Source organism: Cornus florida, unplaced genomic scaffold (genome assembly GCF_030987335.1).
Source record: "Cornus florida cultivar Cherokee Brave unplaced genomic scaffold, ASM3098733v1 CherokeeBrave_3.0.0_Hap2_Chr11, whole genome shotgun sequence".
Taxonomy (NCBI): Eukaryota; Viridiplantae; Streptophyta; class Magnoliopsida; order Cornales; family Cornaceae; genus Cornus; species Cornus florida.
The window spans coordinates 130,037,705-130,063,209 of NW_026775581.1; the positions used below are offsets into that span (position 1 = coordinate 130,037,705).

General features: G+C 36.9%; 2 protein-coding genes and 1 long non-coding RNA gene across 3 annotated transcripts; 1 reads left to right on the forward strand and 2 right to left on the reverse strand.

The window, feature by feature from the left end:
• Positions 1-10: 10 nt before the first annotated feature.
• Positions 11-3,573, reverse strand: LOC132285531 (ATP-dependent zinc metalloprotease FTSH 6, chloroplastic-like). The gene is made up of 5 exons (XM_059787721.1): positions 2,987-3,573; positions 1,903-2,443; positions 1,245-1,558; positions 901-1,141; positions 11-807 (listed from the first exon to the last, which is right to left on the reverse strand). The coding sequence occupies exons 1-5, from the start codon at positions 3,571-3,573 to the stop codon at positions 466-468; spliced, it is 2,025 nt and encodes a 674-aa protein (XP_059643704.1). The 3' UTR covers positions 11-465.
• Positions 3,167-3,855, forward strand: LOC132285532 (uncharacterized). Its single transcript, XR_009472568.1, has 2 exons — positions 3,167-3,303; positions 3,495-3,855. It is a non-coding gene; the product is annotated as an uncharacterized LOC132285532 (long non-coding RNA).
• Positions 3,856-4,283: 428 nt separating this feature from the next.
• LOC132281476 (lysine-specific demethylase JMJ26-like) lies at positions 4,284-25,196 on the reverse strand. Its single transcript, XM_059783175.1, has 13 exons — positions 23,697-25,196; positions 23,480-23,598; positions 22,465-22,564; positions 22,223-22,364; positions 21,833-21,896; positions 21,044-21,740; positions 11,176-11,505; positions 9,933-10,682; positions 8,650-8,722; positions 8,472-8,557; positions 6,896-7,015; positions 5,495-5,556; positions 4,284-4,641 (listed from the first exon to the last, which is right to left on the reverse strand). The coding sequence occupies exons 1-13, from the start codon at positions 25,044-25,046 to the stop codon at positions 4,635-4,637; spliced, it is 3,900 nt and encodes a 1,299-aa protein (XP_059639158.1). The 5' UTR covers positions 25,047-25,196; the 3' UTR covers positions 4,284-4,634.
• Positions 25,197-25,505: the final 309 nt, after the last annotated feature.

Consider the following 25,505-nt stretch of genomic DNA (forward strand, 5'->3'; position numbering starts at 1 on the left):
TAAGTTAATTTAACAAAGGAGCTTTAAAGTCCTTGCAGTGGAATGAATTATTTCATGAATCTCAATGAATGTTTCAGAAACAGGCTGCAACCTACACACACACACACAAATCTTTATACAAATTCACGTGTTTTTCTTTGTCATGATAGACTCATCCATTTTGATTGCCTCTACTGGTCCCTCTAACCATTTTTTTTGTATATGCAAGCTCGTTTTTACCAGCTCTGATAATGAACTTGTCTTCCTCAACTAAACAATGAATTCCAATTCTGTGAACTGCGTTACTCATTTGATTTCATAGTCAATTGGAAGTGCTTGTCACATTCCAAGCTTTTATTCCAAGTTACATAGAGCTAAACATCATGCAAAAACTGTTCCTTTTTATACTGCTTTACTATACTGTCCTTGTATTTACGGTATTTTAAAATGAACTAAACTAGCTAATAACTATACTTAAAGGGTTGCTTAGGCTTCGATCATTTCGCGGACAGGTTTTCTGCTTATGTTTTCCAACGGAATGTCAATAAATTCTGAGAGAATAGCCCTAAATTCATCTCCAGTCAGAGTTTCCTTCTCTAATGTCACCTCCACTAGTTTATCAATCGCCTCCCTGTTGTTCCTTATATGCGTCTTTGCAATTTCACATGCACTGTCAATAATAGTTCGTATCGATTCATCAATGTCTTCTGCGAGCTTTTCTGACATTGAGTTTCTTGCTAGCATTCTCAATACCACATCACTGCTTTGTACTGCTGGATCAGTCAATGACCAAGGTCCAATCTCAGACATTCCATACATTGTAACCATCTGCTAGGATAAAAAAAAACCATTAGCCTTATTGATTCATTTATATTAGCATTTTATGTTTATATTCCAAAGTTATAGAAAGATGACACAAACCTGTCTGGCTATCTGAGTAATCTGTTGCAAGTCTCCTGCTGCACCGGTAGTGATTTCTGATTCGCCAAAAATCACTTCCTCGGCTGCTCGGCCTCCAAGCCCTCCAACTATTCTAGCAAATAGTTGTTGCTTAGAGATGAGAGCAGGATCTTCACCAGGTATGAACCATGTCAGTCCACGAGCTTGGCCCCGAGGAATGAGTGTGACTTTCTGTACTAGGTCATGTCCTGGAGTCAGTGTCCTGCAAATAGCAAACCATATAGAGTTGAGAAAGCTCACATTGTTTCTTTAAGTTCTAAGAAACAATCCAGGATCAAAATACAAGCACTCTGTGGTGAACTTACGCACAAATGGCGTGCCCAATTTCATGATAAGCCACTAAAATCTTGCTCTTTCCGTCTGTCATCTTGGTTCCTTCCATTCCTGCTACAATTCGATCAATTGAGTCGTCGATCTCTTTCAAAGTGATTTTATCCTTGCCTCTCCGACCTGCAAGAATCGCCGCTTCATTCATGAGGTTTGCTAGATCTGCACCACTGAAGCCTGGGGTTCTCATGGCAATAAGACTAAGGGAGACATCCTTGTCAAGCTTCTTGTTCTTGCTATGTACCTTTAGTATTTCTTCTCTCCCTCTCACATCTGGTAGTCCAACACTCACCTGATTCAGCAACAACCAAAAAAAGATCAGTATTTTAAATATTGACTTGAGTGTTTGCTTTTGAACCTTCATTAATTAGCATGTCAACTATTTAGAGTACAACAACAACCAAGCCTTTTCCCAAATATTTGGGGTTGGCTAAATGAATCCTGTGGTTCCATTCCACTCTATTTAAGGCCATAGCCTCTGTCAATCCACATGCCTATCATATCTTTCTTACTCTATGCATGTTAACTTTGGTCTTCCTCTTCTCCTACTATTACCCTCAATGTGGACTGTGTCAACGATTTAGAGTAACATATCAGAATTGTGAAGCAAGTGAATATGAGTGTGTGACAACTAACCTGTCTATCAAACCTTCCAGGCCTAAGCAAAGCTGAATCAAGAATTTCAGGTCTATTAGTAGCAGCAACGACAATGACTCCACTGTTTCCACTGAACCCATCCATCTCTGTGAGTAGCTGGTTAAGTGTTTGCTCCCTTTCATCATTTCCACCGCCAATGCCGGTTCCTCTCTGCCTTCCTACAGCATCTATCTCGTCGATAAAAACTAAACATGGCGAATTCATCTTAGCCTTGTTGAATAGATCCCTCACTCTTGAAGCTCCCACACCAACAAACATCTCAATGAACTCCGAACCGGAGAGAGAGAAGAAAGGAACCCCTGCTTCCCCTGCAATGGCCTTAGCCAACAATGTCTTCCCGGTCCCGGGTGGCCCTACTAACAGCACTCCTTTAGGAATTCTGGCCCCAACTGCAGTAAACTTTTCTGGGGTTTTTAGGAACTCAACAATCTCTTGAAAATCTTGCTTTGCTTCATCAACTCCGGCTACATCATCAAATGTCACTCCAGTGTTGGGTTCCATCTGGAATTTGGCTTTGCTTCTGTCAGGATAGGTAGTAAAAACAATGTTAGCAAATGAGTGTTTAACATCATTAGGATGCTAAAACTCTACCTATACTAATAACTAATAATCAATCAAATGGTGAATAATGTTGCTTTTTAGATCATATTATTGTAAATTAACAGCCAAAAAACTGTGTTGAAAAATAGGTGGACTATGTGGCAGTTATGGTGATAATAATCTGAGTATAAACAATCTTATTTTTAAGCATATAATGGAGACGTAGATGGTCTGGACACATATCGGAGACCTAGAGACTGTGCCAGTTAAACAAGGAAGACTAGTTGTAATAGAAGATAAGAGATGGAGAGGGTAGCAAAAATAACATGGGATGAGGTTATTAAAAATGACTTTAAGAAGTTAAATATAGCAAGTGAAATGACGTATAATAAATTGGAGAGAAAGAACTTACCTCATTTATATGGGATTAAGGCTAGATGATGAGGAATTTTATTTTTAAGCATATTTACTAGATATTCATATCATATATGCATTAAAAAGTGCAGTATTTTTTTTACCATACCTTCCAAGTCCAAACGGCAAGTTTGGCACTCCAGGGGCATTTGAAGATGTTCTAAAGAGCAAAGAGCCAAGCAAAATCAAAGGAAAAGCCAAATTCCCCAACAAGTCTAGTGTAGCAGCTACCATGTTAACCTCCATTGGATGAGCTGCAAAATCCACATCCTTCTCTTTGAGTTTCCTCAGCAGCTCTTGTGGCAGTCCAGGTAACTGTATTTTCACTCTCTGGATTCTGTTGAGTGCTGCCGGATTGAGTATCTCAGCAATCGCCACGTTCCCGTTGTCGAACAAGTCCACCTTCTTGACAGCACCTTCATCCAGGTACTTCAAGAACCTCGAGTATGACATTCTACTTGAAGTGGATTCAATTGGGGCCTCTGTTTCAGCTCTTGCAGGTTGAGCTATAGCTCCTCCTATTAGGCCCAAGCCAGTGGTTTTCAACAGCTTCCGCCTGTTGAGTTTGTTGTGTAGAGGTATTTTCTGACATGGGTTTTCTCTGTTTGTGGTTTTAGGGAGGTGGGTTTCCTTTGAAAGGTCTTGAGATTTGCAGATGGGGAAGTTGGAGATAGAGAGAGAGAGAGCAGGTGACATTCGCTTTGCTCACTTGGCGCCAGCAATTTAGATTTGGGCAATAGTTTTGAATGTTCAAAATTGATGGATTTGTGCTGCTTCTGTTTTCTGAGGCATTTAGTATATCTATATATATATATTGGAGGGAAATGTTGTTGGGGGCAATTTAAATAGGAGAGAAATGAGATGCTTCTAGTTCCTCTCATTTTGGACTTTTCCACTGATTTTTGTCTTTCGATTATCCATGTCATTCGTGAAGGATCCAGAGTGAATATGATAGATGGATGAACACCATTCTCTCTCTCTCTCTCTCTGTGTACACTTGGAGTAAAGCAGTCTCTACTATCCATACACTTGTGTGGAAGAGAGGACATGTTGATTTTTTGTTCCCCATGATGGGTACCACGTGCGATACTAATTGATAATTATTGGGCAAATTGGTTTTTAGTTTTTTCATTGTTTGAAAATCACAAAGCTGTACAAAACTTTGTTTGGTTGCCATTTTATGTGTAGTTCACTTTGCTGAATCCAAAAAATAAAATAAAATGCTTAGCAATCTCAAACCTCTTGAACGCAGGATTATTTTGCTAGGCCCAAAAGCCCAAAACATTCACCGAGCTGGGAAACTGAGTAGTTTAGGGATCAGTAATTGATAATATTCAGGGAAAAAAAAGAGGGAGGGGGGGGGGGGGGGGGGGGGGGGGGGAATATTCAGACTACACCATTAGAGAGGAGAGAACACAAAACTTTTCTACCTTTTAAATTGCAACACAGTACCAAAAAAAGGCCCTGGTAAAGGACAATCATCCAGGGGCGCCGCACAAAAGCAGGGCATATTGCACAACAAGTGATACAACCACCAAAACCAGACCGAGCAAAATAAATAAAAAAAACACTGCAGATTCAAATTATTTCTAGTTTTCAGTACTGACATGGACTTCGATCTTCCAGAAATGAAGTCAAACATTCAGGTGGAATGTGAAGAAGATGCTGGGGAAGATGGAGGGAGATATTTGTGACGGCTGACATGAGTCTGGACTTTGCAATGAAGTTTTCGATAGTGATGCCTGAACTTCAGTGGTCTAAGACCTGGAAAATAAAAATCAGTAAAAACATTATCGTAGCAGCTAATATACTAGGTTCACAACCACAGAGAAGTTTATGTGATCCATGAGATCCGTGGCAACATTTTAACAAATGAAAAACCATTGATATTCACTCAAACCGACGTCTCCAACAAATTATCACCAACCTTAAACAAAACTAAATGGCAGGATGAAGTCCCCAAAACTTAAAAAGAACATCAAATTGTTTTCTCAAGACTGTTGTGGTATTGACATTTCCATGTGATGTGGTACTTGTGAGCATATGGACATTAATGGAGAAGAATAACATTGTGCCAAAACATATTGGTTCCATGATTAGGTGAAATGTGCATTTGTTACACCTGATGCAAACTAAAAGAAGAAAGACAAACTCCGTAGCAGATATAGAAAAAGAGCAAACTAACTCGTGTTGCTTTAACAATTATATCTCATCCTATGACGAAATGATTCAAGTTTTATCTATCACAAAGCCATTTTATTGTAAATTTAGTCTTTTCTATATCTATGAAGCATGGACAAGGATGTGTGATACGAATACATGACATGGAAATATTAATATGGCAAATTTCGAGAAGATGGAATACTAATAAGGAGGGCTATAATAACAAAACAAAATTGATAAAATGGTAAACAATTATTTCTCATCAATATATATATATATATATTCCAATTTTCTTATTTAAGATAATGAAATTCAGGCAACAAACTTGGAATTATGTTGCATAGAGTTATGTTGAAGGCTATGAAAACTGGGGAAATAGCATAGCAAGCAAAACACAAGGGAAAAGGAAATAAGGAAATGCACTAAGAAAGAATTCAAGTTAGCTTATACTCACCGTGTAAGCTGCTCCAAATCATCCACAGCTCGACTTAATGCGTGGAGAGACATCTTTTTTACCTGCACCAAGCAAAAATGCAGAACAGGTATGAGATTATCACAATGCATATGCCAAAAGCTATTCAAGAAGTGAAATGGCCAATATTTAAAAGATACAATGGCCTTTGACCTATACACAGATATGTGATGTTATGGCCTGAATTTTGTTCTGGCCCAGGTTGCTGTTTTGACCAGAAAGTGACCCGTTTTTACTTGCGGCTCGTGGACCCTATTTAGAACTCTCTTGCAGCCTGGTATATAAGGGTGTTTAGGGTTTGGAGTGGGTTAACGAGAGAACACTGAAAATCGCAGGGTTTGGGGACTGAAACTTATAATCTCCTGATTTTCACATAGTGAAGTCTTTCACCGGATCTTTTCCATGAACGTAGGCACAACTTGTGTCGCACAACATAAATCTTTGTGTCTTGTGTGGTGCTTGTTTTAGTCGTGTTCCGTGATTGTTTCTTGGTTTGCAGCTGTTTGTCGTAACAATATATAAGGCAATTAACCATATTGCTCCAAAAGCTGCACAAAATTCATTCTCGGATGGATAGGCAACAGAGGATTTGGTTCAAAGGTTACCCCAACTAACAAGTTATAGACTGTATTGACCTACTCTAACAAACATCTATTACAAACTGCAATATTCTCGTTTACAAAGAATCTTTTAATCAAATTAAAATGCAAATTCGCCATTGCAGCACCTGCTTTATGCAAGCATAATATGTTAAGGCAGCAATGCAAGAAAATAGCTACTGTAGAATTGGGATATAGAAGGTTAATCCTGTATGCTACAATATATGGACAGAGATAGCAAACAGCAACTGAGAAATCTGTAACTTGGGTATCTTGAGAGGCACACTAAGGATTTAAAGGTTCGGAAGTTTGATCACCGCTTTAGGAAAGCAGATGAGTAAGGTAAAGCACAATTTAGGGAGACAGCCTGGGCTAACTTAGAAGCTATAAGTAATTCTAACTGTCAAAATAGGATTTCCCAAGTCATCGATCTAAGCAAATTCATCTCCCATTAGCCGGAAGCTTGTCCAGATCCCTTCTAGCCAAATACACCCGTTAGCCAAATGCTTCTCAAAATTTGCTTAAAAGAATGTAAAAGTCTAGCAGAACCTTAGCTGAGGAAACAGTATTGCTCCCACGACTTCACAACCGACTTACTGGCCAGATGTGGCCAAAGTCTTGAGGATTCTATATATAATGTATTGGAAAAAAAAATACAATCAAGATTCCACCAAACCTCTAGATGTGTCACGTTGTCCCATAAACCCCAAGCAGGAAAAAGAAGGTAGTAGAAAGAAAAAACCTTTAGGCAATATAGTGTTATTCAGGAAACAAGACAGCGTACCTCTAGTTTGTCTTCCTTGGCACTATGATTCTCAGGAAGAACACGAAATTCCTCAGTCAAACGAATGCACTCGCCAATGTTTTCAGGTGAAACAAAGTCAAGAGCAACCTTAATACATGACTGCAGATGATAAAAAGAAGAAAGTTTAAAAAAGAGTCATACAAATAAGATCACCAAATGACGAATTCCAAAATGAAAATACATACCGGGGGGTTATAGTTGTACACATTGCAAAAATTTCCCCAAAATGAAATCTAACTAAGAATTGTTCTACGGTTTTGTTTAATTAGATCATAAAATTTACATTTTCATTTCCCAAGAAAATCTTTAAAATGTAAAAGAATATACAACAGAAACAAGGAAAATATTGTCCAATTTCCTAACACGTATCCTCTCCCTTCTATTAGAAACAATAGAAGTTATAAGAAACCTAGTTCAAGGAAACCTGGAAAATCTTGTCCAATTTCTAACACATATACTCTCCCTTATATTAGAAACTATAGAGATTATAAGAAACCTAGTTCAAGGAAAACCAGCAAAAATAAAACATAAATTGACTGGTAGGCTACATGAATATATAAAAAACTTGTGTACGTAACCATGCATGCATGTATATTTTTCTTTATTCATTCCTGATTTAAAAAGTTTACAGTTGCATAAAATGGATCGACTTTTATTTCCTACGACACATATTTCCAACAATTCCTTTATTGCAAGTGAAATTAAATGAACCAGCCTCGGGGTATATAGCGGTCTTTGTCAGAATGGAGAGGTATCTAAATGCTCTCATTTGGGAAATCATGAAACACGCCAGAGAGCATTAAACTGAGAAGGTCCTAAAAGTTGTGTGTTCTGGAAAGACTCCTTTAGTAGCATGGAGGTTCAGATACTGAAGGGGAAAAAATGCCTAAAATGTCAGTCAAATTGAATAAATGTTTAAAAGAGTCACCTTGATGGAATAGTTATATGCTTGAAAGAAATTGACTGGTAGGCTACATGAATATATAAAAAACTTGTGTACGTAACCATGCATGCATGTATATTTTTCTTTATTCATTCCTGATTTAAAAAGTTTACAGTTGCATAAAATGGATCGACTTTTATTTCCTACGACACATATTTCCAACAATTCCTTTATTGCAAGTGAAATTAAATGAACCAGCCTCGGGGTATATAGCGGTCTTTGTCAGAATGGAGAGGTATCTAAATGCTCTCATTTGGGAAATCATGAAACACGCCAGAGAGCATTAAACTGAGAAGGTCCTAAAAGTTGTGTGTTCTGGAAAGACTCCTTTAGTAGCATGGAGGTTCAGATACTGAAGGGGAAAAAATGCCTAAAATGTCAGTCAAATTGAATAAATGTTTAAAAGAGTCACCTTGATGGAATAGTTATATGCTTGAAAGAACCACGTGGTCAAAATGTACACATACTTTCAAGAAAAAGGCCAATACTCGTAGGATAATAAATGTTCTCACTAGTCATATAAAGATGGCAGATAGTACTATAGTCTCCACATCCTAAACAAAGGTTTCATGAACTAATGCATAAACAAAAAAAATTCTATGACTGGCCTACCTTAAGATTTCTGACTTGATGAGGACACCCAGCAGGTATAAAGACAGCCTCTCCAAGTTCTTGCACAAATGTCCAAGGTTCAACTCCTGCATTAAGCATTCAAGTGAATTATTGCTCTGAATAATAGTGAAAGAAACAAAGCACAAAGTCAACAAAGCTTTGATAAACAACAACTAACCGAATTCCTCTTTGATCTTTTTCTTATGATACAAATTGAGGTAGAAAGTCTGATCATGAATAGGGTCAACCACCTATAAAATTAGATAAATATAAATTATTATGCAAAACTTTTTTTAAACTATAATTTCATTGAAAGATAAAACTACATTGATTAAAACTAGAATCCAATTACTCAAACTGATTACAGATCAATGACTATGAAATAAAACAATCTAACACTAGAATACTTTAGGGCAGAGAGTGAGGTAATTACTTTGTTACTTACAGTGACGGTCGTAAGACAAATTTTAGAGGAAATAGAAAAAGCACACTTTTGAAGAAATAAGTCCTTTCCATAGATGACGAAGAAGAAACAAAAAGGATAAAGGTGAGGTATCCCAAGGGTCAATTACAAGAAAACAATTTAGACAAGCTAATATACAGATATGAGAAGGAAATCTAAAACAGCAGAAGGAAAGACAATAAGCATATATGATGCACCCTCGACTGTTATCCAGTAAACATTATAAAATGTGATGTTGCACACAGCGGAAATTTAACCTTGTGGAAATAACAAACATGAGTAATTTACCAATTTAGGGCTAGGTAAAAGGCAAAGCTAACACTACGTTTACAAAACTAATTTCCTCAAATTAATTAAAATATATTTAAGTCATGCGTTGAGTGGTTTTCTTCTTGTAACACTGTGGTCTGAGTAAGTTGGACAGTAAAGGAGCCAAGCTGAGCGAGTATCAGTCTGTTCAAGCATCACACAGAAGTTGATGCTACACTTGGGAACTCAAAAGCTCGGCTTGGTGAACAACTCAAAGCTATAAATAAAAATAAAAATAAATATAAAAAGCTAATTTTGTTATGCACAAAATTTTCTTGTTTCCAATTTCAAGTATTTAATTTGAAAAATAGAATTTGAAAAAAATAGTGATAATATAACAAGCATGATGTCAGCAACCAAGGCGCAAAACAAATTTACTCGCACACCAAAAATGTTTCTCAGATAACAAATAGCCGTGGAACTTGTATAAAAACTACATAGCTGCTGTCACACCACCATGTTCACAAGATGAACAAAGCCTGCTTGTTTAGAGGACTCATAATATAATTGACAGTATATAAGGTGTGCCTACATTCAGATGCAACACTGAACAAGCAAAAACAAATTTCTCTGCATAAATCTCCACCTGAAGGCAGTTCATAACATCCATGACACAAAACCTACTGTGACTTCACATTGCAATCGGGATATTATCCAATGCATATTCTTCATGACGGAATCACTTTTACCTGCTCTACTGGACGACAATAGATGTGCCTAAATTCTCTGTGGTACTTTCTAAGATATTCCTGCAGCTTGGGAACATCTTGTCGACGGAATATGTCCCAGACAGCACCTCCCTCTGCTGTCTCCAACCCATTCAATCTGTTTTCAGAAACTGCAGTTGGACCGCCAGAAAACTCTCCTTGCTGGTGGACATCAGTTGTTAAACAATGATGATCTGAGAGATTAGTATCACTCTGTCCTACTTTCCTATCATTTTCCACATTTCTAATACCCACTTCATTCAGAGATTCAATACCATTACCAGTCTCTGTCAACAAATCTTCAGACTCAACATCCAATCTATTATGCATATTTCCTCTGTTCCTCTTACTACCTCGCCCAACTCCTCTTCCCTGCCTGTTCTTTGTCTTCTTTTCTGAAGGCAAACTAGAAACTCGATCTATTTCATCAAATATGATATCTTGCATATTGTTATTTCCATTTTTACCCAAAATGTCAGCATCTTCCCCCTTGTCTCCAGCTTTAATAACCTCAGCACAATAATCTTCACCGCATGAGCTACTGTTAGCTCCCTCAGATTTGAACTTCCCATTGGAGTCTGGGACGTGCTTCTCAGCCTCTTGATTATCTATAGGAACTATACCAAAAATTTCTTCTTGGTCTTGGGCAGCATGTTTATTTTTCAATTTTTTAATTTTTGAAAGCTGCTGAGGTGCATAGGCCACTTCTGCAGTGTGCGTCAACACATTCACCTGGAAAGTATAATGACATCTAATGAAAAAGGATGGTATTTAATGACAAATGCATAACAAATAAAGATAATCAAAACCAGTATACCGATACATGTTGACATAAAAGCACAGACTATGTTAGTTTTCAAGAATTTCACAACTTTTCAATACATGGAACTTTTTAAATACTATTCCCGTTTTTACCAAAAGGAATTACTACTTCTGTTTCATGGAAATGTGTCCTTTGCTTATGGAGGAATATAAGTGATCATACAATGGCCTAGCCTAGATAATCGAATCTACTTCTAAGATCTCAGCACATTGAAATCATGTAGAAATTAATTCTGTTATTTGGTTAAAGAAACATGACTTAAATGTCATGGGTACTGCTGTTACAGAAGTGATTAATAAACAAATGTTCAGGCTTGGGAATTAACTTCTAGACCAACCAACAGGTATTATTTTCCTAGGAAAAGCCAATAAGCTATCATTAAGTCAATTAAACAAATCATACCGCATCTGACATGTCACAGTGTAGCTTTGTCACAGAATCTCCACGTCCTAGCTCTTCAGAAAATCCATATGCTATATATGTTTTAGGACCAAGGTCTGGCTTTAGGGATTTATCGGGCAACTTTGAGGCAACATTAAGCAGACCAGAACGGGGATGTGTGTATTCCGAATATGGCAAGGCACTGACAAATTCTGCACCATGGCGTGGTAAGCGCTCCTCAAATAAATTAGATGGGGGCCAATCTTTCAGTTTGAGCATCTCAGGCCAAGAGTTTCTGTGTGATCTACCTTCTGAGTACCCTTTAAAAAATTGGTGAATATTTATCTCCACCTGCACAGCACAAGACAAAATAAGAAAACATTAGTGTACGATCAATCAACTAGGACAAATAAAATATGAAATAATAAAAGGAAGTGGGCAAGTGATGATATTACCCATTATACCTAAAATCAAATATTGAAGAAATAGAAAGGAGAGGGAAACTTGAAGCAACCAACAATAGATGATGCAAGCATTACGACTTTAAACCTACAACAGATCATTTTTTATCCATAATTACATAATCCAATCTCAATAAAGTATATCAAGCCCTTATAATGACTACCTAGGGTATTAGGTAAACCACCTTAAACCCTTTATCTTGCCAAAATACTTAAATTGAATGTCAAATTTTATGTATATATGCGTCCATGCAATCGCAAAGTCGTTAATATGCATATTTATTTAAAATCATTGTTATATATTGGATTGCAGCATGCAGATGACCATAGGCCATTTAGACAATTATGAGAAGTCAAGCACCTTACTTCTTCAAGGTAGTATTCCAGTTTTACAATCAATTTTATCCCCAAAAGGGATCTAATGACACCACTTGTTTAAAACGGTTATTATCCAAAAATATTTTCATTTGTTACTTATATTCTCTCCCACATTCCTATCATATTGAAACAGTGTCAATATAACTATGTACGTAATACACATTCATCATGCATGCATTCTTACATGTATACAAGTAATATGTACACACACAATAACTGCAGCTGTGGAACGGTGAAATAGAAGCTAAATTACAAGTTAGCCTACACTCTACAGTTTGTGGGTCCATAACTAAGCTTTGATTCAGATTTCAGTTTAAACTTTAACGATTCCTTGAAAAATGAGAGAGCTCAACCAAAACCACCAATATTCACCTATCTGAGCCCAGAAATTTGCTCAAAACCTGCCTGATATAATTTTAAAATCAACTTGGATGGTGTAAATTTGAAATAATTAAGGAGTAAGGTAACCAGTCATAATCATGATTACCCGTTTTTCAATGTACTTGATAAATCAAGAAGACAAAAATACAGGGTGAAAATAAATTCAAAACCAAGCCGAATGATACAATGGGATCATGTGACATTATAGAGTATGGCCAAGAGAAATAGCATTATTTCAGAAAACAAGACAACATATTCTTTGGCCACCTTAGAATTTCAACTTTTTAAGGGGACAAGCATTTAATACATTCACAATTAAGTGAAAAATAGAAGTTACCAAGACTATCTATTCAAAATAGGTAAGCATTCAAGTTTGATTAGAAACGGGTTACAATATTTTTATAGATTGAACTTTTAAAGTGCACATGTAATATCCTGCATTTTGGGTTAAGGGATAAACTAAATTCACATGTTATTTTGTGACTAAAAAATTAATAAAATTGATTAAACCCAATGTGATGGATTATCTAAGAAAATTTTACTAATGTCACAAAATTTTAGGCGGAGACGACTACTTCAACAGCCCGTTAGCTTGCTTGTCATTCTAGTAAAACCCAAACAACGGATTTGGTCTTGTCGGTTTGGTACAATTTATACGTATATAGGTTGGAACTTTAATTATGAAGAAATTATGGGTGGAATGTAGAGATGTAGAAAATTGTAAAATATAGCAGAAAGTAATCAAATTGGTTAGTGATTGTAGAAAATTTAAATTTAGAAAATAAAATTATTTAAAAGAAAAGTCAAAAGTGTTAATGGTGGTGTAAAATATAAAGTTTGGAAGTAGAAAGATTTATCAGAAAAGAAAGAAAATGAATAAAGATGTAATGCCACGTGTCATTGTTATAAACTAGTTTGTTAGCTAGTATGATTCTCTCCACTCACACTTGTTAAGTAAATATGTATATATTCTCCTAACTTAATTGGAAATAAATTGGTCATGGAAGGGTTTTATTCTTGTAGCATATGAACTTTACTTTTCAAAATGAATCTTAAATAAATTTTGTGGTTTGGGTTTGGTAGCATGTGGATAATAAATAAACCTTATTCATACAATTGCATAATTTGGCTAAGGATATAATTTTTCCACAATATAAATTTTATTGGTATTAATTTCATTTTAACAGAGGTCTACATTTTGATCTACAAATTCTCAAATAAATAATACCCTTTACCATCATATTCTTTTAAAAAGTAGAATTTCTTATTTAACTTAAACCTTAAATTTACACCTCACACCTCGGGTTTTTGGTTTTAAGATCAGGGGTGTGACTACTCATCTATTGTGGAACATCCAAGAAGCGAAAGATTAAAACACTCAATAAAGACAATGGCAGTAGAAACAGAAACCTGTTCATAATTTAGCATTTCGGTTGATACAATTTTTCAAGGAAGCAAGACAATGAGCATGAAAATGTATTCTAAAGCAAACTGACATAAAAGTGCAGTTTGCCACGTGATGCTAAACCATGCATGATTAAATTATATCACGCTTGATCCACAGGAACGTGGAAAAGACTGAACTTTGGTAGTTGAAAAATGTTTCCAAAGGTATCCGAAGTAAATTGCCATTGAGAAAGTCATCCTGTTTGAACACCAGGAGTGGTTCACAACCTTTCTTTCTAGAAGTATAGTATCAGTTTCAGTCAGAAGGAGTGACTGAAGTTATAACAGCTGATAATGTATATTACAGTATCATGCAGAGATGAAGGTAAAAGAGTCCACAACTAGCTCTTAGTTTAGTAAGTGGCCCTAAGCCTACCCGTGCCTCGAAGGGTAGGCCACACCATCCAACTTACAGCCGTCAAAAACCATCGTGTTGTCCTGACGGTTTTCATCGGGATCACTTGTAAAACATCCTAATTTGAGGAACTCATAATTTCAATCAGTAAAATAAAGTATCGTGGATAATCCGAATATATATCCAGATCTTATAATAGGAGTTTGATGGTATAAATAACTCATATAAAAATAAGATGCATATGCATATCCTTTTTTTTTTTTTTTTTTGATAAATAAAGATGCATATGCATATCCTTATGGTAAATGTTATCAAAAGGTTCCTCTCATGAAAATAGCCATTAATTCTCTTTACTAGCCGTCAGATTGACAAAATTTATTCATAAACCTCGAAACTTTTTTCAATCCTTTTTCCATCTAGAGGTCATTAAGAAGGATCCATGACTCTTATCATGAGAGAAACATCCTGATAGCCTTATTCTATTATGGACATGTGTATATATGTTTGTCTATGTGAGTAATTAACATACGCTAATGTAAGGACCTGATACCATATATGTATAAACCTTTACTAGATTGTCACTCGCCACGGCAAGATCGCGTTGGCGGCAACTAAATACATTGGCTATCAAGGAAGTGGAGTAGTCGTCACTAGAGCAAAAGTGGTTGAAAAGGCAGGGCTTGAAGGAGAGTGGGCCGGCAAAGGACTCAAATCTAGCTTGATGGACAAACATCTTGACAGTGTGCACTAAAGGGGGTGTGGTGCTTCTTAGTGATGGGGATGAGATAGCAGCAACCATGCAAGTGGACTAGAAGACATAGAGGCAATGCAGTCTCCATCGTTTGGTTTTTGACTTTGTAAGTGATGCAAATAATTAATGGGACTTTAGAAAGTGTTTTGAAAAACTTAGGGCCTGTTTGGCAACCACTTTTGTTTCGTGTTTCTGTTGCGGGTAGTGTATTATAGCAAAGCAAAACACCAAAATGCATTTGGTAACTTTTGTTGCAATTACAATAGTACCATGTTTGTTTCCGAAAAGAGGCCCAAATTGAAAACACCAAATTGGTGTTTCCTAGGGCCTGTTTAGTAACGTTTTTACTTTTTAATTTCTACTGTCAATTTCTAAAAATAAAAAATAAAAGTAAAAATTATGTTTATTAACATATTTCTGCTTTTTTACTTTTAGAAAATACTTTCACATTTTAGGAAAGAAAAAGAAAGCATAGATTCCTCACTATCCTATTTTCTCCACTGAAGTGGAGGAATTACTTCCGCTACTGTAGCGGAACTTAAAAAACGCTATTGACTTTGCTCGGTTTCTGTTAGCCGGTGCAGATTCTTATCCTTTGCGAGTCATCTTAGTCTTTTTTACTGGGTTCAATTTGCTTGTGGTGATAACACTATCATTGCTTCTTCCAATGTAACTGACACCTTTTCCTAGTTTGTTCAGACAGTGATCTTGACTATAAGGGTCTTGACTATAAGTGGTGTTAGTTAGGTTTAGTTAGTTCTGTGACTGTTGGTGTTAAATGTGTTTTCAGTTCTATGTCTATGGCCGATGTTCTTGCTTGTAGATGCCGTATGGCGTTTGGCTTGTTTTCTTGCCAGGTTAAAAAATTAAAATTAAAATTAAAAAAAAATAAAAAAACCCACAACCCACAGTTGTCTCTCCCTTGTACCATGATGATGGCCACCAGATGGGCAACTCCGACAAAGATGATTCGCCGATCGGCATCGCTGGCGACCACCATATCGGCGATGATGGGACTTAGGTAAGTTATGCTTTCCTCAAATTTGAATTTTTTTTCTCTCTCCCATCCTCGAGGACAAAATCCCCTCTTCCTCCCTCTGTTTTCTTACCATTGAATCCTTAGCACAAAATCAAAGAGTTAGGCACACAACAACGAATATGACGATGAAAGATTCCAACGACGACAATGAGAATCAACGCGGTGACGACAACGGCAAAAAGCTCATCCAATTGGCGATGACTATGATCGTGTTACGAGGCCTAGACTCACTGACGTGGTTGTTGCGACAAAAGGGTTTCAGTGAAAGTTACGGGTTTGAAGATAATGGGTTGAGATTTCTAGTTTAATTGCCGATTTGAGACTGCACAGCGGCGGGATCGGAGTTTTTTTTTTTTTTTTTTTTTTTTTTTTTTTTTTTTTTTTTTTTTTTTTTTTTTACTGTGATTTAAGTAATTGCAATTGTAGTGGGAAGAGGGGGTTTTGGATGGTGGTGAACATCTTGGTTCTGGAAGAGAATTTAATTTTGTGTTGAAAAGAGGTTTGTGGTGACATTATTGATGTTTGAAAGCTATGACGGAAGGTGGTGGTGGTTTCCGGTAGTGCTTGTAGTTTGGTAGAAATGGGGATGGTGGATGCGAACTTTAACTGGGGATGGTGGGATTGGGATGGTAGATGATAGAACTATAGCAATGGTTAAAAAATAAAAACAAAATCATAATTATTAAACTTGATTTTGTTGTTTTGTTTTCAAAATTTTAATGAATACGAGATATTACTAAACATAATTTCACTTTCTATTTCAGTTTAAGTAATCAAAATCATAATTTTACTTTTGAAGAAAGTAAAAGTAAGAAAGTGAAAGCGTTAATAAATGGACCTCTAATGTTTTCGCACACTGTAGCAAAACATGTAACGGTGTGCAATACCCCCTCTTTCCAAAATTATAAAAACAGCCCTTCTAAAAATTATCGAAAAGTTTAGCTGCCCTGCTCAATTTCTTTATTTTGATTTTGTAAAATTATCTTTTCATATATTAGAAGTAACTCCTTAAAATTATCTCTTTTTATTTTGTCCTAGGAAATACCTTACACTCTCTCTTTGCTCTTGTGGGAACTTGAACCCTCAACATTCCATTTTGGAAGTTAAGAGGAGATACAAGATCACTTGAGCAACAAAACTAAGTGGTATTTCTCTATTGATCTCTGTTATATAAGAGAAGCGCAAATGGGAAGGATATTTTTTTAGGAAGGAATTTAAAACCAGTCAATTTTCAACACTCATCAGTACATAGAAACCCAAATTTTACTTCAAGTAGTGAGGTCATCATGTAACACTTTCAAAAGTGTGAATTTCTTAAACATAAATTAAATAATTACATATTTTTTTACCAGAACTTTCTTAATTAGTAATTAAGTTTTTGCATTTATTATTTGGATTTATTAAAATAAAAATAAAATGAAAATAAAAAAAATGAAAAAAATTTGTTGATAAGTAAAGATTGTAAAAAAAAAAAAAAAAAAAAAAAAAAAAAAAAAAACGTTTAAAAGGGGTAAGCATCACTCAAAAGCTACACAAGTCCAAATAAGGCCTCTAAACCCTCAAAAGAGTCCAAAAAATCTACAAGCTCCTCCAAGGATTAAAAATTTGTCCCAAGATCCCAACAAAAAAGGATCTCCTATTTCTTTCGAGCTATAAACACCACCGGTTGCATAAGGGCGTAAACCTCCAAAAATTACGAACTTCGGCCCCTACTATACAACCTCTCCGAGCCTCTAGAAGTCCTGGAAATCACCCATTGAACCCGAAAAAAACCCAATAGCAAAATCCAACAATCCCGAGCCGTAGGATAACGTAAAAGAAGATGATCAACCATTTCCTCGTCATTCTTGCACATGCAACATCAATTGACCACAATATGTTTCCTCCTCTTAAGGTTATTCTGGGTCAAGATCTTCCCGGGATGGATGTCCATGCAAAACAAGCCACTTTGAGAGGGGACTTCGAACGCCAAATAGCCTTCCAGAAGAAAGGTGAGCTTGAAGCATCCGAAATACACCTATAAAAAGACCGAACATCAAAGCTACCATGAGAAGAGGGAATTCACACACAAAAGTCAAAAATCTCCCCCATAATCTCATGGAGATAAAGCAACTCCAAAAAACCAATGGCATCCTCAGTCTCTCAATCTTGAAAATGACTCTAGAAACAAACATTCCAAACCATTCTCCCATTATCGAGACAATAGCAGTCAGCCACCAAGGCATGTCTATCTATAGCAATTTGGAAAAGTCTAGGAAAGGTGAGGGCAAGAGGACGATCACCACTGGGTAAAGGTGTTATTAGCGATGTGTGGGGATTCTAAAGTTTGTTTCAAAAGATTAAAGGTCAAGTCTTAGTCAATGTAATTTTGAGATATTGTTAGTCTATATACAATTCTTCAAAAAAATTTCCTAGTTTGTCCTTAAAAAATTTAGGCTCCGTCAGTGATTAAAATGATCCTAGTCTATGACACTGCTGTAAGAACAACAACAATAACCAAGATTTTTCCCAATTACTTGGGGTCGGCTACATGAATCATATGTTTTCATTCCGCTCTATTTAAGAGTCATAGTTAATCCACATACTATAATATCGTTCTTTACTAACTCTACCCGCATGCTGTAAGAAATTTTTTTTTTATCTCTATTTGCTCCAAGTGGCATCAGAGCCTTTCATGTCACATTTGAGATACTTGAGGACTTGTGGTTGCACAAGGAAGCAAGTTTGTCACATAGAAGACTTCCAAAACCTACAAGTTCGCAACATCAAATTTCTTGACTGAGAATTATATTCGAACATTGTGGAATCATTTATCCCCTTAATCTGGACACTAAGAAACAAAGAAATCAGCGGATAGATGCATATAAATGTGAAATTGGACAAAACAACCTATTAGAGAAAGAATTCAGCAGCATAAGCAGTTCAAAAGTGCAAAACGCATGATGCCATATCAGTAAAACAGCCACAAAGCACTAGGACAGCAACGGTGAACCATACCAAAGAGTGAATTTTTGTACTAAGCACACGAGGAGTTGAGATACAAGTCTACCAAGTGTTCATTGTTCAAGTCTACCAATAGTTTTAGAGAATTCATTATCAATGCAAAACAAATCTTCATTGAGGAAGATATTGGAAATTGTATTGATTTTGTTGATGCCACATCAGCTCGGGACGAACTCACTAGATGGGTAGAAGAAGATGGTGAGATAATGGAGAAGGAACGTGAAGATATTTCTTTAGTGAACAATGGCGTTGATTTACATAAGGATAAAAGCAAGTCAAGTAATTGAATCAAACGTTGCAACAACTAAAGTTTGATTGGGTGACAACGAAACTGAAATTGGAGTGTAAGGTTCTTGAAAAAAACACAATATAAAAATACACTAATGAGGCATTACTCCAACATAGTAGAGATCCGAAGTGGACTAAGAAAGGACGAAGCCCAAGCAAGCTTGAGAGCGAGAGAGAGGGGGGATGGCAGTGTGCAAGTTCACCATTGACTCCCTTGGTGAAGGTTTAGGGTGTGAGGTGAGAGCATGGGTGAGCAACGGAGAAATTCAGAACGTGGAAGGTCTTCTTTTTTTTCTTTTTTCCTCCCTCCTTGGACTTGGAGTATCTCTTTTTACAAGCCAAGTGAGAGAGTGGCTGATATCATGCTAGAACAACACGTGTTTTATTATAATAATTTAAAAAAGGTAAAGTTATCAAATAATTACAAAGCAAGGCTACCTAATATAGGGATAAGTTGTATAACAGTCAAACCGGTCTTTCTCCCTCTACAATTCAAGTCGAGGTCGATAGAACCACTATGAGAGAGTGATTTGCCTTCTCGATGGGCCCTGGACACCGGCCATCAAACTCAGATCTTCAAGTCTTCGATGTTCTGTTTAAAGTTCATTAATGATGCGGTATGTGCCACATAACTTGCCCGTTGACCGTTTGACTCTTGCCATGCAAGCCATAATTGATAATGTGGCGTTGCCATGTGGACTAAAACATATTCGACACCTACAAAGTGGAGAAAGAAGCAAGTAAGGGAAAAGAGAAGTAACCTAAGAAAGCTATCAGCATCTTGTCTAAAGTTGAAGAAGTCATTGTGTTGTCATTGTCCAACTTGCATACCATGGATTTGAGAGTAAAAATTGTGATGTTGTGGCCCGATTTGGTGTTGGGTCGCAACCGCGTTGCAACTCGTTTACGACCTGACAACCAGTTAAAATATTTTTTTTGACTCTTTTTTGCTTGTGGGTCGTGGACCCTAATTAGTACTCTATTGTAGCCCGATATATAAGGCGTTTAGGGTTTGAAGTTGGACATAGAGAGACGCTAATCAGAGAAAGAGAGTGAGGGACTGAAACTTGTAATCTCCTATTTTTCGTAGTGAAGACTTTCGCCGGATCTCCATCGTGGACGTAGGCTTTGCCGAACCACAATAAATCTTTTATGTTCTTTGTGTGTGGTGTGTTTACTTTTCTATCATGTTTCGTGATTGTTGCTTGGATTCGCTCCATATGTGGTAACAAAAATAGTAGCCAGAGATTGTGGAAAATGGCGTAATATGAGCCAAGATGGAAATTTGTGATATTGTGACCCGAATTTGGCGTCAGGTCCCGACGACCTGTTTTGGGGGTTCGGGGACTTGCCCTAAGGAAAAAATTTTGATCCGTTTTTTGCTCATGGGTCGTGGACCCTAATTAGTCACTTGTAGCCCAATATATAAGGGTGCTTAGGGTTTGGAGAGGGGTAAAAGAAAGACTCTGAAATTCGTACAGAAACAAAGCGAGAGGTTGAAAACTTGTAATTTCCGATTTGACACATAGTGAAAACTTTTGCAGGATCCCAACCGTAGACGTAGGTTGATGCCGAACCACGTATAAATCTTTGTGTTCTTTGTGTGGTGTGTTTACTTTTCCGTCGTGATTCTTGATTAAACTTGGGTTCGTTGCGTTTGTCATAACACATGAGATATGAAAAGAGAATATCAGAATTTATTCTTTTTCACCTTTGTGTTCAGATCACAATAACAGGATAACAATACCAAAATAAACAATACAAAGTGATATATTGGAAGTACTGACCTCACACCAATCAAGGCAATCTATTGCATTCACTGCCAAATCTGAGGAACCCTTGGTATATGTAATCTCACGGAATGCACGCCACATAACCATTGGTTCCCAACTCAGTCCAGATGAAAATTCAAGAACATTGCTAACAATGACTGGCTCTCCCCTGATCCAATGTCTCTGGAAGTGCTGCAGATCCCCCTGCTGGATATCACTGGCTGAAGGACAGTACAGATAGTTGTCTTCGGAATCTTTTCTAGAAGCAGATTTGCGAAGTTTCCCATTACCAATGTCAATCTCAACATCTGATTTAAAACATGAGCATCGTTGCTTAGATATTCTGTCCAAATCTGCAAGTTCATGGGTTTCCACTATTTTTTTAACTTTCTTCTTCAACTCTGAGACCCAGCTTTTTGGATACATACACTTGAGCTCCAAACAATCATGACCGCAACCACCCATTTCCTTTGTTGGGCAAGGTATGACACCGGTTTCCTTTGCTTTCCACTCAGAAATTGGACTCTTTTTATCCTCTGAACTAGACTTAAGAGAAGAACTCAGAGAACCTTTCTGATCCATAGGCAAAGGGAGAGGTTTCTCTCCTCGCAAGCAGCCGTTCCGAATTTCCCAGCAGCAAGTCAGGCAGAGATCATAGGAACAATTCGGACAACTTCTATGAAAATCAACTATAGAGGTTCTGCAATTGTTGCTGCAACAGAACAAGTGGTATCATCAAATCTTCGTCACAACTCCAATTTCAAAACAAAAGAAATCATAAATCATTCACAAAAAGTACCATACCAGTAAACACGTTCATTTTCATAACAAGCTGCCTGCTGTAACTCCACCTCCGATGGTGGTAACCCTGTAAAAATTCCATTATGCATTGCCAAATTATTAAGAAAATGAAGAATTGTTTTAGTTGCATAAGCCACCACATATATGACAAGTGCTCCAGGGCACAGTCAACTCAATGTCATAGATGGTGGGCTACCTGTTCAATTCTGCAAAGTTACAATATTTGTGTAAACACGTAACAATTGAACTTTCCAAGCCTCAATTCGTCACATTGCTTCCTTGGTAACTAACATCCTAAATAATTTCGCATTGCATGATGCTTTATCTTTGACTTAATGTTCCTTTCTTATCCTGAATCCAAGTCACTAACCAGCAACAATATACAATTCGTACCTTGAATCATAGCCTCAATATCTTTTTCCAGCATTTGGTCATCATCGAATTGCTTCAAGAACGGATAGAGTACATGTACCAGATACTTCAAGTGCTGAATCTTTTCATCCTTACTTTCTGGCAATCCTGAATATTTGTTATCCTGTGTTAAATAAAGAGAAATGCACCAGATGTCACAAGCTATACATAATGTAGTTAACGCAGAGGTGAAAAGACTAAATGCCATAGCTGCCATTACCAACCTTAATTATATCAGTTCTACGTAAACAAGCTTTGCAGTTGCAGTTCCCACAACAGTATGGGCAAGTTGCTGCTATTTCTTCCTCTGACAGTCTGGGGTACCTAAATTTTACAACCAAAGAGAGGGGGAAATGCGCTAAGGCATCGGTTAATGAGCGTTAAGTGTCTGGTAGACATTAAATATGGGAATTAGGGTTTACGTGGCATAAAAAAATATTTATATATCGGAAATGAACGAAGTTAAACACAATTGACAAAACATTCCTTGATGTCCACATCTCGTAAATCACTAGAGCAATAAATCAATAAATTCTAAGGAATAATTCCAAGCCAAGAATGCCAATGACAGATATCAATATCAGCAAATTCTGATTCAATATGTGAAAATGTTTTTCCTGGGAAAGCCACCAAGGCATCAATCATACCTAAAATACATGCCTATTATAAGTTACAGCAACACATAAAAATATGTAGTCGGACTAAAAACTAATTAGCAGTATGATGCGTAGTTGCTAATAGGGAAATTATATCACTACCGGATGAAATGACAAAAAAACATATGATAGTCAAGTAAATAAGACCAACAACAATCACTACATCAACCCATCATACCTCATTGTTTTACAGGATAACCACCAGGATTAACGATACAGTTACCAAAAAAAAAATATTAACAACGATGCAGCCATGAAAGCAAAAACTATGGAACCTATATAGATTCTCCGGACCACCAAACTTTATACATACATATAAATAGAAATTAGCAATCAATAAATGAACCATACTACTAAAATTCTTGGCAATGTCCATCGTACTTATTTAACAACAATGTATCATTTAGGAACCTCAATTATATCATAAAGGGTTTACGGCAATCCTTTATAATAAAACAGTAGATTGGATGAATCTTAAAGTCATTTGAAATTCCAGTACTCAAGAACAGTAACATACCCTTTGACATGCATAATTTAGATATTTTTTCTTTCAAATGTCGGACATAAACATTAAAAATGTTACCATCTCTGAATGCATGGAACACAAAAACGTTTGCGACAGCTGCCCTTGCGGCACCGCACCACCTTCTCCTTATCGCTCCTCTGGCATTGATGGCACATATTACAGTCATCTCCACTCACCTGTTAAATTATTTTTAAAAAGGTGTCTGCTTTGGTTAAAAAGATGAAAGTTTCAGAAGAGGAAAAGGAAAAGAAACTTAGAAAGAACATAAGCTTACATCGGAAACAAAATGCCTTCTCCTCGTATCCAAGGGCTGGCTTTTTTGCTTCAACCTACACTTTCTTATACCTAAATAATAATCCTTAGCTTTTGAATCATCGTCATGGTCATAGTCTTTGCTTTCGTTAGCCGAGCCGGCTTTTTCCCTCTTCTTTCTTGATGCTGATTCATTCTTGGCATTGTTTACCTTCTTATTAGCTTTTTCAAATGTATCAACACCCTTGTTATCCTCTAAATCATCCTCATCATATTTGTCTAAATCATTCTGTTTGATTTTAGCCTTCACTCCCAATTTCTTCTTCTCTGCAAGCCCCACTACCTTCTTTTTCCTATCTAGTGGCAATGGCTCAATTTTGTCATTCTTTTTCACTATTTTTACCAAATTAGCCGCCTCCTCTTCCTCTGAATCATCTTCACCATCCCCGTCTTCTTTATCTTCTTCCTTTGACTTCACTCCCAATTTTTTCTTTTCTCCAAACCCCACAACCATCTTTTTCCTATCTAGTGACAATGAATCAATTTTTTCATTCTTTTTCGCTTTTTTCACCAAATTAGCCTCCTCTGAATCATCTTCACCATCCTCGTCTTCTTTATCTTCTTCCTTCTGTTTGGTTTTTGCCTTCACTCCCAATATCTTCTTCTCTCCAAACTCCACAACCTTCTTTTTCCCATCTAGTGACAATGACTCAATTTTTTCATTCCTTTTCGCTTTTTTTACCCAATCAGCCACCTTCTCTTCCTCTGAATCACCTTCTTCTCTGCTGTCGCTGTACTCCTCGTCGTCGTCAACATCTTCTTCTTCTTGATCGGTTATGATCTCCATTCTTGATTTCTTCTTGTTATCAGACGAAGGTTTTTTCACTCCTTTTCCCAAACTAACATCCTCATTCTCCTCTGAATCATCAGTTCCATCACTATCATTGATTCTTTGTTCCTCTTTTCCTTTAATGTTTACCTTCTCTTTCTCATCCACAACTTTCTGACTACGCCTTTTCTTCGTCGGAATCACCTCATCATCAGACTCTTCTTTTCTTCTCTTTCTCTTTCTCTGCTTCTTGCTGTTTGATGTCGAGAAAAGCCCTGATTGTTTGGGCTTATTTCCGGAAGACGTGCGGTGGTTATTGTTGGTTGTGCTGTTGGAAACCCTAGAACTAGAAGCAGTAGACTTTAGTTTGGATTTCTTCAAAGAGTTGTTTTGAAGAGATTGAAAATAGTGCTTTTCGCAAAAGGTCTTCTCCTGGATCCTCCTACCTTTGCACCGCCACAACTTGCCATCATTCCGATTGCAACGCAAATCGTCCGGCGGCACTGCTATTGGCTCCTCCTCCGGCAACGACGAGTCTCCCATTGCGCTCTCTGCCACACCAAAACCAACACCACATGTGAGTCTTTCAATCTGTGTGTGTGCGTGTGTTGAAAGGTGTGCTTTTTAGAGGGAAAGGGGGAGTACTGTAAGTATTGATTGTAGAGAGTGTGTGTTTTATACAGTGGCGGATGGGGTACCCCGCCCACAGTTTAATAAATTAAGGGGGACTGTACAGGGGATTAAAGAATTCTGCTAAAGTAAGCCTGTGGGCGCTACAATCGTTTTTAACTTTATGTACGTAAGTGCCCTTGTTTTTTTGGTTGGATTACAGACGATTTATATGCATAGTATTGGTGTTTATTCGACGTTTTGATTTTAAAAAATATCAATAAAATAAAATAAATAAATTGAAACAAATTGTAAAAAAAAAAAAAATATTAATGGACCTGCTTTTTAATATCATTTTTTTTTTTTTTTGACGAGCCCTGCACTCATTCAAGA